Source organism: Bombyx mori, chromosome 21 (genome assembly GCF_030269925.1).
Source record: "Bombyx mori chromosome 21, ASM3026992v2".
NCBI classification, from domain to species: domain Eukaryota; kingdom Metazoa; phylum Arthropoda; class Insecta; order Lepidoptera; family Bombycidae; genus Bombyx; species Bombyx mori.
The window spans coordinates 8,431,754-8,448,239 of NC_085127.1; the positions used below are offsets into that span (position 1 = coordinate 8,431,754).

At 34.8% G+C, this 16,486-nt stretch overlaps 3 protein-coding genes across 3 annotated transcripts; 2 read left to right on the forward strand and 1 right to left on the reverse strand.

Moving 5' to 3' along the window:
- The first annotated feature begins 3,060 nt into the window (after positions 1 to 3,060).
- Positions 3,061 to 9,487, forward strand: LOC101737692 (beta-ureidopropionase). The gene has a single exon (XM_062674711.1). The coding sequence runs from the start codon at positions 6,749 to 6,751 to the stop codon at positions 7,904 to 7,906; it is 1,158 nt and encodes a 385-aa protein (XP_062530695.1). The 5' UTR covers positions 3,061 to 6,748; the 3' UTR covers positions 7,907 to 9,487.
- On the reverse strand, positions 8,416 to 9,461 carry LOC733143 (eukaryotic translation initiation factor 2 subunit 2). The gene is given in 1 exon segment (NM_001044213.1): positions 8,416 to 9,461. A coding segment is annotated over 1 exon segment (933 nt). The 5' UTR covers positions 9,395 to 9,461; the 3' UTR covers positions 8,416 to 8,461.
- Positions 9,488 to 10,253: 766 nt separating the features above from the next.
- LOC101737548 (large ribosomal subunit protein mL65) lies at positions 10,254 to 15,765 on the forward strand. The gene is made up of 5 exons (XM_004929598.4): positions 10,254 to 10,945; positions 11,186 to 11,324; positions 12,718 to 12,859; positions 13,613 to 13,768; positions 14,928 to 15,765. Exons 1-5 carry the CDS (start codon positions 10,506 to 10,508, stop codon positions 15,695 to 15,697), a joined length of 1,647 nt encoding a protein of 548 aa, XP_004929655.1. The 5' UTR covers positions 10,254 to 10,505; the 3' UTR covers positions 15,698 to 15,765.
- The last annotated feature ends 721 nt before the right edge of the window (positions 15,766 to 16,486 follow it).

Sequence of the window (16,486 nt, forward strand, 5' to 3'; positions counted from 1 at the left end):
CCGGGTCCGGAGGCTCGTTCATATAAATATAAAAAACTTACCCCAACTCGAAGAAAAAAAGAATAAAATACAAAAAAATTTAAATAATAATAAAAATTACAAATATATACAAGTTTTAACTATTCTGATCACTTAATAGATTAAAAAAAAATATTTTTCAACAAATTCAAACAAAAACCGCGCCCGCCAAATTCAAAGGTTTCCCGCGTTTTTTCTTTCATATATCTATAACTATACATACATATAATAGTGATGTGCAGTGCTGCCAGGTTGATTTTAAAAAAATACAGTGCTCCGCATGTAAAATTACAGTAGATCGTTAGGAAACTACAGTAAAATCTCATTACAGTGTTTTTACATTGAAAAAAACATACTTTAATTGGAATTATCGATGTATTTAATAATCACTATAATTTGTAATTTGTTGTTATAATTATAATTTGTCAGTCAATATCTGTATCACTGTCACTTAAGGGTTCGTTTTTATATATTGTGTGCATAAGTCTTCATCATTTTTTAATTTGGGTTATAATTTATACTATTAGCAGAATTTCTTAAAATGGGTTGGCGTGCTAATATGTTGCCCTTGATGGTATTTGTGATTAATCTATTTCATTTTTTTTTGTTTTAATATCATTAATTTCGCGAAATTTCTTTCACATTCTGCGTTAGAATGGGGTTGGCAACTGTCAAAGTGGCGCTGGTGTGCATTGTTCCCATAACATTCAATATTTGTATAGGAATTTTTGATTAAAAATTATTTTAAACACAATGACGCGCTGTTTTGTGCCAATATGCTCAGAAATTTGAGTAAATCAATTCCCGAAGGACAAGAAAATTGGAAGACTGTGGTTAAAGGCCATTTGACGCGAAAAAAGTACTCCCACAAAAAGTTCGAGGTTATGTCGTAAACACTTTGTGAAATCTGACTATGAAAACATTAGTAAATACACAGGTATGCTTCTTTCTGTCAAATATTTATAATGCATGACTAGGTGCAGCAAACATCTTTGTTCTCTTATTAAAAAAATCCAATAATAATTAGTTAGGCACACTATTAGTTGCTAACATATTTTGCAAGTAGATTTATGCTGTAACAAACACAAAATCAGACTGGAGGAAACACATTCCTCATGAGCTGTTGTTCATTATCAGCCGTTACTATTGAAAGTTCCATCTAAATCGCTGCATCCATTGTAATAACAAATATTTTGAAACTATGGTCAGGTTTCCTTGTTATAGTATATTTAAATGTTATTCTTTATGTTGTAGGTGTCAAACATTAACATAAATATCTGAAGAAAGGTGCTGTACCATCTATATTTTCATGGAATATGAAACCAGTTTCTGAAGAAACAAAAAGTAGAGAACAAAGGTTACAAACTCGTAACCTTAAAAAACAACTTTTTAGCCTGCCCAACACTTCCCAACACTGTGAAGATATAGTACCCCTTGAAGAACACAGCAATATGCATTTTGATTCAAATGTCTCAAGAAATTCTAATAGAAAATAATAACTCTAGTATAGATGAAACAATTACAAGGCATCATATTACTATTGGAACTCAAACATCCAATATATTAAGATTGTTCTCTACAGAGCTATTACTTGTAGACGATGAGACAATGCAATACTACACCGGGTTGGAAACAGCATCTAAGTTTTCATTAGTTTTAATCACATTTTTGCCAATGGCAAATGATATAAGGTATCGCTGGAGTAGAGTGGTCGGCATATCAATAGAACATCAATTTTTAATGTTACTAATTAAGCTTAGAAGAAACACAACAGATTTTGAATTAAGTAAAATTTTCGGTGTAAGTAAAACTAAGTCTAATATTGTTGTAACATGGATAAATTTTGTCAGTGATATCTAGAGCCTAATTGACATTTGGCCTAGCCAGCTTAGTAAATTATTATATGCCTAATTGTTTTAGAACACATTATCCCTCCACAAGGGTCATTATAGATGGGACTGAAATAGGCATACAGAAGCCTAGTCAACCTGATGCTCAAAAAGCGTCATTTAGTTCTTATAAACATAAAAATACCTTGAAAATTTTTGGTAGGAGCTTCACCAGGGGGATTATTATCATATGTTTCAAACGGCTACGCTGGTTCTGCAAGTGATCGACAGATAGTAGAATGAAGTAAGCTGCTGCAGATTTGTGATTCTGGAGATAGTATTAAGGCACACAGAGGTTGTAATGTACAGGATCTGTTTGCCTCTAAGGGTCGATTCGACCAAACAAGAGTAAATCTTATTCTTAGAATAACTCGTCAGTTAATCGAGAGTAAATCAATTTTACGTTTTACCAACTACAATTCTAAGAATAGTGGGCCTATTCGGGAATTGCTACTATACCGCCGTTTCGCACGGAATAACGGAGCTATTCCTAGAATAAAGTAATGGCGTCTGTCAGTCCAACATCTGATTTCTGTCATTTCATAAATATTTATTCTGTTTTAATTTCAAGTCAACGCAATGCACTAAATGATTATTAATAGTCTGAATGCAACGTTTAAACGAAAAAAGATAAAACCACACGACAAAACTTGACAATTCCCTCAAACAAACAAGAAATAAAAATAATACGTTTGACAGCTGGATATCTTACACAACAGCTACTTTTTCACACTAAAATACGGCAAAATCGAGTTGACGATTTGTATGCTCTTACACTATGCCGTTGAACAACAACATTTATTTGCCGGATTTTATTTTTGTTCACCATTCACTCTGCTATTCGCGTATTGTTATTCCTAGCGCAAGTATACGTGGAAAAACGACTATGAATTTACTCGAGATTAAAATCATGGAATAGGTTATTCCTCGTATAGTTACTCGAGTTTAAATTTAAGTTTGGTCGAATCCGCCCTAAAGGAATTAGTATAAATATCCCATCTTTTTTAAAAGGTAAATCACAAATCCCAGGTGTTCAGTTAAAGATAGATCAAAAATTAGTTAGTCAGAGGGTTCACAGAGAACAATTAATTTCATATGTGTAATGTTATGTAATTTTAGAGAAGGAATTGTCAATAAAAATAATTAAAAATATTCCTGATTTTTTATTTTCGACAAGTGTGTATAGTTATAATACAGATATTTTTCATAAAATGCTTCTTTGAAAATATTTTCATAAAAGATATCTGATTTATTTAACATATATTATTATTTATAAAATTATTGTCTTTTTCAACATAAATCACTTTGATGTCCTTGTAGGTGTAAATGACCAAGTTGCAGTATGTTTTGCCTGAGCAGTATAACTGCCCTTGGATTTGATAATAATATGGCCAGGTTTTTTTTAGAAACAATATCCCGTTACATTGTTCTAAGTAAGGCACCGTTGTTACATTTATTTCATGTTTTCTGCTAGCGTATGGACATTTCACTTCAATTATAGTTTCTTCGCCCAACACACCATCAGGAGATGGAGCAAGATATGGTCGCTTTTGGCTAATGAAAATGCCACATGGCTCCACTAGCAAATCATATATATTAACATATTTTGCTAGAGCAATTTTTTAATTTTGTTTCAAAATTAAAATTTTGGTCATATAGCTCTAATCTGAAAAAAGTAAAATAACACATTAGTTGGTAGGTAATGTGTGTATTAAGAGCAATTCTTTTTGCACATGCTACAAAGAATAAAGTTCCTAAGGTACACAATTTAATATTATTATAATAGCTACCGGAAACAGTTTGAGAGAAGTCTTCTAAGTTAAAATAAAACATCAACATTGTACCTTTCGACAAAATCCACTTTTTTTCCTCTTAAAGATGCACCACGTTTTCTCAACTCCTCCTTCAATTCTTTAACTATTCAGTTGGATACATGTTGTAAAACTGTTTAGCACTACTTAGAAAGTAATAAGAACCGTATCAAAGTCACAAAATGCCGAAATATCACGAACGCAAAACACACAAAATGGCGGCTCTCTGTGACAAGGGAACAAGCTACGCTGGCGACATCTGAGAAAAGCTTTAACCGGCCAACCCCTAGAATTTCATCACGAAATTTCTGCTTATAAGTTTTCTTTTTTTCGGCGTAGTGCCTTCGTCGTCGCTTCCACGAGCCGACATTTTTAATGATATGTAACGGACGTCACGTCAGCTGGCATGCCCTGCCGCCAGCCAAGCCGCCAAGCCATGTTATAAGTTTATTGCACTTGGCTGAATTCAGACGTTAGAATTCAGAAGCAAATTTAGAAGCTTCTGGTTACACTATTCTAAATTCAGTTACTGAATCAATTGTCAGTTTAAACGCGACGAAGTAAGACGTGTCGTGTGCGTAAGAGGATGGCCCCAGTATTGTTAAACAACAATTTTTTTGTTTTTGTTTTTATGTTTTTTTTCAATTTCTCAAAATAAAAAGAAATAAAAACAAGAATATCGGTGAAGAAATATTTATTGCTGTGCGGAGTGTTAGCAAATATGAACATTATGAGTGATTTAGAACCAGCAGACTTCAGAAAATATCTATAAATGGATTCGATCTCGTTTGACCTAATATTAAACCTTGTGACACCGTTTATTCAAAAGCAGAGTACTATCCTACGATCGTCTATTATATATCTATTACATATTTAATTCTACGATAGTATAAGTCCAAAAGAAAGATTGGTTGTAACATTAAGATTTCTTGCAACAGGAAATTCGTATACTTAAAGATTTAAAATTTAGTTCTTCAATATCCCAACCCCTGAACAATAATAAGACAAATCATGGGTGTGGGGCCGTGAACAAAACGAGAGTTTCGAACAACTGGAAAACCGTTATGCGCCAAACCTACGCTAGCTTTGTATGATCCTATGCTTTCTATGGAAATACATACCGATGAGTGTATATTAGGAATTGCTAATATGCTATTACAAAAACAAACTGACAACTCTACTTCTGAGGTTATAAAAACTTCACATTAAGGCCCTATAAAAGTATAGCCCATATGTCCGATAGCGCTAGTAGTTCCGATGAGCAGCTCGAAACTGAAGACCTTATTGATTTATTATTATTATTATTATTATTTTTTATTGCTTAGATGGATGGATGAGCTCACAGCCCACCTGATGTTAAGTGGTTACTGGAACCCATAGACATCTACAACGTAAATGCGCCACCCACCTCGAGATATAAGTTCTAAGGTCTCAGTATACTTACAACGGCTACCCCACTCTTCGAACCGAAACGCATTACTGCTTCACGGCGGAAACAGGCGGGGTGGTGGTACCTACCCATGCGGACTCCCAAGAGGTCCGACCACCAGTGATTACGCAAATTATAATTTTGCGGGTTTGATTTTTATTACACGATGTTATTCCTTCACCGTGGAAGTCAGTCGTGAACATTTGTCGAGTACGTATTTCATTAGAAAAATTGGTACCCGCCTGCGGGATTCGAACACCGGTGCATTGCTTCATACGAATGCACCGGACGTCTTATCCTTTAGGCCACGACGACTTTTAGAGAGCTAAATGTTTTTGTGTGTTCCCCATTGCGGGAGCAATTGTTGCAGGATAGCCGAATGTAACGGACGTGACGTCAGCTGTCATGCCCTGCCGCCAGCTAAGCCGCCAAGCCATGTTAACACTCCCCCTTCTGCGCCACTGCCGCTAGCCAAAGCCAACGAAGGGGGGATAGTGTTAATAAAACAAGCCATGCCGGCCATTTCTACCTGCTTTCTGCTTTCTTGCACAAATAAAAGAACTTGTCGTTACGCTGCTGGTTTTTTTTGTCACATCATTTGCAACAGATAATTTTAAAAGTTATAAGTACTAATTATAATACAATTAATCCGAACAATCTAGCCACTGTTTCAAAATGAGCACTTTAATGTAACGTTATAAACTTACTTACTACTATCCGCAACATTACAAGGGTAACATACAGTAAACAAAGAATATGCTAAATGTAATCATCTCAATTTTGTCAAATAATAGTTATTTATAATCTATTCCCCGTTCTGTGGGAATTCCCCGGCCCAAGAGGTAGGTAATGCTTGAATAATAACACAGTGCAGTTCGTTTCACGCAATTAATGGTGAATCTTCTTTTCGGTGGTTAATATTAAAAGTAACTAGTTACCTTTACTAACATTAACTGCATTGTTCACCATAGATAATAGTACCTACACTATATTTAATGTTAGTTCACTTTGATGTACATACCTTGAAATTATGGCTTGAGATGCCCTGTATCAGTTAATATACTATATATAGGTCTACGGGTAATACTGATCAAAAAACTGAAAGGACAAATAGTGTTGTCTATAAATGTCTCTAATTTAATCTATAAAAGGTCATTTTATTTCTCATTCTATTATCTTAACTTCTTATCACTTGTTTATTCGAAACTTTAAATAGGTATTTAGTTATCGCAATACTTACGAATTTAAGGAAGATTTTTTTAACCCGACCAATTTCACATCTTAGTTCATTGGATTCGTTTGAAATCAAAATCGAAGTGGCAGTGCAAATTTCAAACCACATTCATCATTCTTCAACTACTTTCAACATTACATAGTGCAGATGTACCTAAAATAGTGCAGACAAGTTACTCTATCGAATAATTAAAACGCTATACAGTGTTACCCTTATCTAGTAAATATCTTTTATATATTGTGTACCGGACTGGTACATAATTATAGGGAACTTAAAACTGGTAAATTGTTTATCTGTTACTCTAGTGATTTAAAATTGTAAAAAAGATTAAAAAGAAGAATAAGGGGAACAATTAACTTACAAAGAAATGGCTTCTGCAGAACTCACAAGTTTGGATGAAGTAATATCAAATTCATTAAAGGGTAAAGAACTAGAAGAGTTTAATAGAATTCACTATGGAAGAATAGACCAATGTGCTTTGTTTATCAGTTCCGTTGCTGCCCAAAAAGCCGCTAGCAATGGATTTGAAATAAAAGCTTATGATTTTCCTGCAAGAAAAGAAGAATGCAGGAAACCTCGCATTGTAAGATTAGGCCTCATACAACATTCTATTGCTATCTCTACTGATAACCCAATTACTCAACAACGACTAGCTATATTCGAAAAGGTTCAAAAGATCATATCTGCTGCAGCTGCAGAGCAAGTTAATATTCTTTGTTTACAAGAAGCTTGGAACATGCCCTTTGCATTTTGTACAAGAGAAAAGCAACCATGGTGTGACTTTGCAGAACCTGTGTTGACTGGCCCTAGCACAGTTTTTTTAGCAGAGCTTGCAGTGAAGTATGACATGGTTATCATATCTCCAATTTTAGAACGAGATGATATTCATGGAGATACTATTTGGAATACAGCAGTAGTTATCAATGAATTTGGAAAGGTAATAGGAAAACACCGTAAAAACCACATTCCAAGGGTTGGAGATTTCAATGAATCTACATATTATTTTGAAGGTAATACTGGTCATCCAGTATTTGAAACAAAATATGGTAAAGTTGCCATCAATATTTGCTATGGTCGTCACCATCCACTAAACTGGCTAATGTTTGGTATCAATGGTGCTGAAATTGTATTTAACCCATCAGCAACAGTTTCAGGTTTAAGTGAACATTTGTGGGCAGTTGAAGCTCGCAATGCAGCTATAGCCAACAGTTATTATACATGTGCTATAAACAGAGTAGGAACTGAATCATTCCCAAATGAATTTACATCTGGAGATGGAAAACCAGCACATAAAGATTTTGGACACTTCTATGGTTCTAGCTATGTGACAGCACCTGATGGTAGCAGAACTCCAGGCCTGTCTCGAATTAAGGATGGTTTACTTATTGCCCAAGTTGATCTAAACTTGTGTCGCCAAATTAAAGACAAGTGGGGATTCACTATGACTCAACGCCTTGACTTATATGCTCAAAGTCTAAATGAAGCTATAAAGCATGATTATGTACCTCAAGTGGTACACAAGTAATAAAGATTCAATTTACCAATCATGAATCCTACAATTTTATTATAGTGTTACTGAACAGATCTGTTAATATTGTTAATTCTGCTAAATTTAAACTCTGTTTTAGTCTACTTTAATTTTTAGACATAATTGGTGTTTCACTGCATTACAGACTTTAATAAAGATTGTTAATTGTTAGAAAATGTTTTATTATATGCAATAGATTAAAATAAAACAATATTTTATAAAACATTGTGTATCAATGAGAATAATACAGATGTGAGTTATACATAAATATAGGGATTCAATTGGGACACATTTGATAAAAATAAATATGTATTTCACATTGTGTTGTCAACACCTGGGTTACTGTACTATGTTTATTGAAACTGAGGACCACAACATGTGCTGAATTCATTTGAAATTGCCTAATTTGTTTATTATTAATTACTACAATAATGCTTAGCTTGTCATGTTGGCTGAGGTTGACAGATATAAAAACACAATCTACTATTAAAAATTACCACATGTACCCCAAACCATTACTGTAAAATTAGTTAATCACTAAGCACTAATTTTCTATGCAGTCTTTGCACGGATGGCAGCACGCTTGCCAGTCACAGCTTGGAAACCAGATTTAATGCTAGCCACTGAACAACGAGACCCACATGTCTCACATTGAAGGAAGAATAATCTAGTATCTTTCTGTAAAATTGTATCAGGGGAGCGGCATGTATGACATGTTACATACTCTTTTATATACCGACGTAAAACATTCTCTATCTGTTTTTGTTGGAAGCGACCTTTGATAATTAGTTGACTGTTTCCATCCACTGAACCACTAGTACCCAATTCCGCCAGAAGAAAATCCAACAAATGCTTGGCCTGCCGATGCAAAGTTTTACAAATTTCCGTAAAATTGGCAAAGGAGGTTTTCTTTGTACCAATTCGGACTACTTGGGGTGGTCTCATTATGAACTTTTGCTTTTTACCAGATACCATGCTTGGGTTCTTTTCCCGCATAATATCAAAAACTCGTTCTAGAAGTTCGTCATATGAGTAATCATGATCACTTCCAACCCATTCACCGTGCTCATCTTCCACATTTTCTTGATCTTCTCCTCTGACATCTTCTTCTGTGACCAGTTCATCTACATTTTTATCCTTCTTCCTCTTTTTCTTTTTCGTCTTAGTGAAATCTATATCCAAATCTAGATCATCCATTACTTCGTCTTCCTGCGCTTCCGGTTCTTCGGTTGGCGGTGTTTCAGGCAAGGCATTTTCTAATTCTCCGAGATTGAAAAACGTCTTCTTCTTTTTCTTTTTCTTTTTGCCAAAATTGTCTAAATCGAGGTTATCGTCTTCGGGCGCGTCGACGTCACCTGTATCTGCGGGTGTCTCCATACTCGTGCTCTCACCTTGCTCACCAGCAAGAGCAGCTTCTAAATCAAAACCAGTCTTCTTTTTCTTTTTCTTCTTCAACGAAGGATCAAATATCATATCGTCGTCCATGTTTACTAAAAGGCGTTGTTCTCGTAAAGGAAACTAAATTTTTGGTTAGAATATGAGACGATTGAGCAGTATTGTAGAAGGCTAATGTCAAAATAATGTCAAAAAGTTGCATCAGATTCGTCGTTCAAAAATGTACCGTACCGTAATTTTTTTTTCTCTCGCAATTACTGACGTCTATGATATCTAGGCTTCTTTTAGTAGTCGTGTCTATACATAAACTAATATTTTGTATGGAGGGATGGCAACCGGGGATTGAGTCAGCTGACCAATAAATCATATTTAGATAGTAGAAAATCAAGATTCTATTAGAATGCAAGCATAAAATATTTACAATTATTTTTGATTCTGGTGCTTTACTCGTAAAGTACTATAAAATCTACTGGAGCATTGAGTTGATTTGTGGCTAAAGTCGCAACAGGAGAGAAGCAGGGCGGAGCTTAGAGTATATCATTTTGGAAGGTAGATTTTTTTCCTTCCGGAAAGAGTGAGTCACCTCTCCTACTTATGGAAAGTAGAAGAGGTGACTCAACCCAAATGACTATCACATTCATGAAACTGAATTAATTAATTATCAATATCGCACAAATAAGAACAAAACGTTAAAGAACTGTTTGTGATATATTTGATGATTTGATTTAAATGATGTATTATTTCTAAACTTTCAATGTAAAATAAAACAATTGAGTACCTTAAGACGATCTTAAACATTTAGCATTGAGTACCGTACTGTTTAGGTACTACTCTCAAATAAAGAGAATACATAAAAATTGTTCTAATTCTCAAAGAGTTTAGAGTTTAGAGCATAGATTATACATTTAATATGTTTAGAGATGATTTAGTCTGTATTACTGTGTATATCTGTCAAAGTCTCAAAAAGTCAGTCAAAGTCAAAGTCAAATTAACCTAAAATTAGTCAAAACGTCTAGTTTCCAAAAATAAAATAAGCAAATCAATTACCAATTTCATACTTTAAAAAAAATTAAATATAATTAAAAATTAAAAATAATTAAATTTTTATCGCCACTTTCTCTTAGGAGATATCTACATAAACTAAGAAACAAATAACTCAATAGGAATTCTGATTTATGGGTATATCGAATTGCAATTCGATATGCATATAATTAAATTACACCGATCATTATTGAAAATAAAGAATGCCATTCCAAGATACTCTACTATTACGGCTCTTGAAGAAAGTGAATACACCGAGACACCGGAGTATCCCCCTATACTGGATATGACTCGGGAAGGAAAATTATTGCGTCGAAGACAAAGTTTTCAAAGCAAAATACAAGAACTAAACACGATAGAAGAGAAACAAATAGCCTTAAATATGCCTCGTTATTATGGATGGCAGTGTATAATGTTGAACAATGATAAAGTTCCGTACAACGCAATGCCCTTAGTACAGTATTATACTAGGAGTCATTTCATACCGGTCGCTAAACTTCCGGAAGCATACAATGAAATCGAACAACAAGCTAGTAATATTCTTCAAGAAATCAAACCACAAATAGAAGATGCCATAGCTATTGAATTAACTGATGTTGAGTAAGTAATTGAAATTAGTTTAAAGTATAATTGTCAATTTACGCAATTGGAAAGAAACATGACATTGATTACACAAAAATATTTAGTTGGTTTGGTTTGGTTAAACTAAAATGCCTACTTGATATTGACTACTTGATACCTTCACAACAAGATCAAATGTGTGTTGTTTGATTAATTTATAAACCTAGATACAAGCTTAAGTTTATTATTAATTTATCAAGCATTTAAAAAAAATTTCAGGAGGAACTTCAAATTCTTACAAGATAAATCTATAAAAATGCAACAAGAAGATACAATTACAAAATGTGTTGTGAGACAAATAAACAGAATTATAATGAACAATCTCAGTGATAACTTGCCTCATATTTTGTCAACACAGGTATTTGATTTAATAATTACTTAGCATACATGGAAACTTTAGACCAAGGCGACATATCAAGGATAACAAATTATTGTTATCCTAGTCTATACTAGGATAACAATAATTTTATGGGTAACTTTTTATAAGTAAAGGTTATGTTATGAGCATGTTAAAACATGCTCCTATAATTACAACTACTGTCAGAGAGATAAAATTTTTCTAATGTATATTTGTTCAGAATGACATTATACACCGTCCACAGGGACAGATGTGGCAAATTTAATTAATATTTAATTGAAACATGCTTTATCAATAGTATATTTAACAATCCTTCAATTTTTTCTTCAATTTTCCATATCAAAAGAGAATATTATAAAACAAAAATCTCCAAATCACTTTACCAATGATATCTATTGTATGGTATATTGTCTGTTACGTAATTTGAGATTGTGTATTGTAATAAGATTCTTAGAATATATAGTAGGCAAATGAGCAGTTTTGAGTAAATAAGCATCTCCAAATTTCATAATACTTTTAGCAAAAACCGTGTATAGTTGGGGATAATGAATTGAGAGCTTATGGAAATTCTTGGACTATTGTTATACTTTTCCTCCAGCATCCTTGAATCCATTCTAAACTACCTATTTGATTTTACCTACCTGTTTTTTTTTTATTCTAAGAAATACTTATATAATTTAAAAAAAAGTCTGAAATAGTTTGAAATCTATGATCTTGCTATTTTACTATGCATAGCTGGCAATATATTCTTAATTAAAATGAGGAACTGGATACTATAATGGACAAGCTCAAGTCTAGCATAATTGATTACATGTATTGCCAATGTAAATTTACTAAGTTTTTTTTATTAATGAATGTCATTGTAGACAGATGAGCAAATGCACCATACAGTGAGTGGTTACCATCGCTCATGAAAGTCAGCAGTGTGGGGCCATTGCCAAGCTGTTGCCTTCTGATACTATAAATATATAAAGAATGCAATATCAACTGATTCTAGCTGTGCAAGTTGATTATCCAGTTAATTGCTGTTCTATTCACATGATGTTTTTAAGTTATTTTTCAATGCTGGAGAAATTTGTTTTGTCTAATGCCAGTTCTAGATCATTGAAGGTATTTGATTTTATCTTGAATTGTCCTCTTTTTTTCTTGAAATGTGAATTTTATTTTTTTACAATAATTTGCATATATCTATAAGGTATTTTTCTGTCATTTGCGAAATTAATTCATTTCTTTAACTATGAAGTGATAGGAAATGTTATTCATGGACGTACGGTTCTTACTGTAATTCAGACCTGCCATATCTACTTCTGCCGTTCAGCAGTTCTGCATTATGCTCTAGAAAATAGGTGACCATTAACACAGCTTAAACAATCATAATTATTATTTATTACAGATTGATTATGATGCTCGTCATGAAGCATTTTGGCATATTGGTGGTGTTGATCCCCCGACCACAACAGTAAAATGGCGAAAAGAAAATAAATGGCCAAAAAGTACACATTATGAAAGTACAGATAGGCCTGTGCAATATATTGGTAAGAATAAAAAAAATTCAATAGCAACGTAAAAATTAAATAACAATTAAAACTTGATCACATACTTTAATTCAAAGGTAAAAGTGTAATAGTTTTTTTGTTTGCCTATCAAAGCGTAACAGATCAACTTAACTATTTTATGCAGAGTTCCATGTGCTACAAAGCTAGTAGCAAAGCTACCACATCTGCAAGGCACTAGCTACTCTTGACTTGTTAACTGTCCTTTGGAGCTCTGAGCTCGGGCGGCTGTTACTAAATCCCGCCTCTCCTGGCTGAGCCTTTCCTCACTCACCTGTCCTAGTGAAACTGGAAAGGCCACCAGTAATCCCTCATTCATAAAAAAGCAAAGCTGTATGTACATAGCATATTACTATACTATGTACTGTATAATAAGATTTCATTCCAGACAATTATTTCATTACTTTGTTTTATAGCTTTGTATTATCAAATTCTTGATACCAATTGCCAAAGTTATAAGAACACTTAGTATTTAAATATTTAAAAATTATATTTATTAATATGACTTTTATGTTTCTGCGTCTACCTATAAATAGTGGTCACTGACTACTTACCGTTAGGTGGTCTATAGACCATAATGAGGGTTTACGACCTTCGGTATTAAGGGAACGGGTGACGCTCATTTTAATGATATGAGATGAGTAGTATTATAATTTCACCTAAAGTACTATTAAAATTTATTTAAAAAGCTAATGACTAGACAAAAATAATTGAATTACCTAATTTTCAAACTAGGGTCACCAATACTAACTCTGAGAAATCGCCACCCACTAAAGCCGCTGATCCCATATAGTGAAGCAGAGAATCCGGCATTCAAAGTTGATAAGTTTACTACTATACCTGGCAGTGTTGGTTACTTTCGTGAATTTCGTCATGGAACTAATATACCAGGTACGTTCTTAATTTCGTTATCTAAATGTGCGATTAAGTAATCTTTAATTAGGATTATCAAAATTATTGTAGGATCTTTATTTAATTATGTTCAATTAATGGAGAAACTTCTTTTTTGTTTTTTTTTCATATTTTTATTGTCTTTGTAAACAGACGATCGTAAGGCCCACCTGATGGTGTGTGGTTCGGTAATAGACGTCAGCAATGCCAAGGGAACAGCCGAGTCTTTGCCTTGGCATTAGCTCTCGGATTCGACCTGGAGCGGCGTTAAATTTCCGCCTTTCCTCTGTAATGTTAGGATTACTGGCTTTATTAAGTCTCCAAGAACCACCACCTCCACAGATGGGTACTGCTGAAGTACGTGGTAAGTCCCCTCTTGTACATGCTCCAATAGAGTTGAATGTACAGGCAAGCGTATATTCGGGTACATACGTTATAGTCTACATGCATCAACAAGAGTTCAGGACCTACCGGTACCCCCACTAAAGGGCATAAAAATTGAACGAAGAATTACTCCACCTTGGGGCAGGTCGAAGTTACAGATACCGCGGAGAGCGGCATCGTTGGTTGTCGACTATCACCTCGACGTCCCGATCAGGAGTCCTCGGAGTAGCGCCGCGAGTCTTGTTGTAGTGTTGACCCCGGGAACCACCCTACTCTGACCGGGTTCTGACCTCGGGCGGATATCGGGTTTCGGGTGTGAGAATGTAGGGAAGTCGCTTAGTGCGGTAGCGTCCTAAAAATAACCTTGGGCCCGCGGTTCGGAGTCGCGGACCAGTCCCACATAAAACGCGCGCCTCCAGGCACGGGAACTTCGTAGGAGGTTCGGCCCACGGCTCGAAAAAAAAAGTTCGAAGTTACAGTTGATGATGTCGCACAATTTCTGAAGATATGAAATAAAAGAAAATATGGAAGAACGATACATAATAAATAGTAGTAATAGCAGCTCGAGAAGTACAATATTGCATGCCCTTGTAGACTAACTTTTAGTTGAATAGATTAACATAATAAACGACTTATGGTACACAAAATTGAAACCTTATTTAAAACCAATCTTTTGAACTAATTCACTATGATGTACTCAAATCTCAATAATCTGTATTTTAATGTTAATTTACTATTTTATTTTATACGATTTTAATTTTTTGTATTGTTCTAGGTTTTTGGCCAGGAGATATAGATGAATTCGGTTTATTGTCATACCATGGTCGTGGTCATATACTAGACAGGAAAACGTCATTTGGCGAGCAAGATAATATTGAGGCGTTACACTGTCAAGCAATGAAAGCTAGCTTTGGTTGGTTATTAGCTCAAGCAAATTATCAAGGTTTCACCACATTCAATGATTTGACGTACCCACTTGTGACACAAACCGTGATCACTAATGGTAAACTTTGGTCTTTGTATGCATACCAATTAAATACAATTGTTATGCATAATGATACGGTAGACAGTAATCCCAAACATAACATATGTTTCGGGACGAAACCTCTTCAATTGTATGAAACGATTGAGAATGGAAAAGTGCTTGGTCTGAATGAAGACGTCCTAATAATGTTACTGCAGTTCTACATGAATGCACCGGTAGAGCGCGATCATGCAATGAAACCATATTTAGGTAAAGATGAAAAGGTGATAGCCGATATTGAAGATGACAATAGGCGCTGTTGGTTAGAGGAGAGGTACAAGTATTTAGTGTCTAACAGACCCAAACATAGTCTGATACCTGAAGTCTACCTTTGGGAAAAAATATACAAGATTCAACATAATACAAGATTCTTTGAAGCGAAAAGGAGGCCATTTGAGCGTGGAATCAATCCCTTCAATAGAAGATTAGATGATCATATATCACCTTACATACCCAAAGTACTCAGGGAATATCCCAGAAGCAAAAAGAAGTTTGAAGCAACATACTACCCTGAAGTTTGAAATCATCGTGAATAAATCGTTTAAAGTTACAAAAATAAACAAAAAATTACTAGTTTGATTTAAAAAAATTGTAAGATTATCATTTCCATCCCATTTCTTGAAATCTTACAAAATTTCAAAATTACATTGTTAAAAGAAACTGTCTAGTAGTGTTAGAACAAACTGTCATTGCCAGTCAAAATTGAAATCCTTATATAAATCCTTCAGACACAGCCCACTGAGCTTCTCGTCGGAACTTCTCAATGGGTCGCGTTTCCGATCCGGTGGTAGATTCTGCGAAGCCCTGCTCTTGCTAGGGCTAGTGTAAGCAACGTCCTAGGTTACAGCCTCGTGAATTCAACTACTCGTCGGTAAATCTAGCATGGCCCTTAAGGTCACTAGAAAAGGTAGAAAAAAACAGGTTACCAGAATAGGTAGAGAAAAAATAATTCACGAAACGTTTTTTTTTGTAAAATGCTTTTGATAGGTCGAGTGCTTACCATAACGTTCTTAGATAATTAGCGTGTTCCCGTACCCGATCCTGTAGACCGAATGATAAACAGTCGACGTCGCCCAAAGCACGTCATTACGGATCCTCCCGATTCATTAACGGTGCTTTTAGGCACCACGAGCACCGGTCACCGTCCTCGTCGATGAAGGGCTCGACGAGCGAATTAACCCATAGACACAGTCCACTGAGTTTCTAGCCGGATCTTCTCAGTGAGTCGCGTTTCCGATCCGGTGGTAGATTCTGCGAAGCACTGCTCTTGCTAGGGTCAGTGTTAGCAATACTCCGGTTTGAGCCCCGTG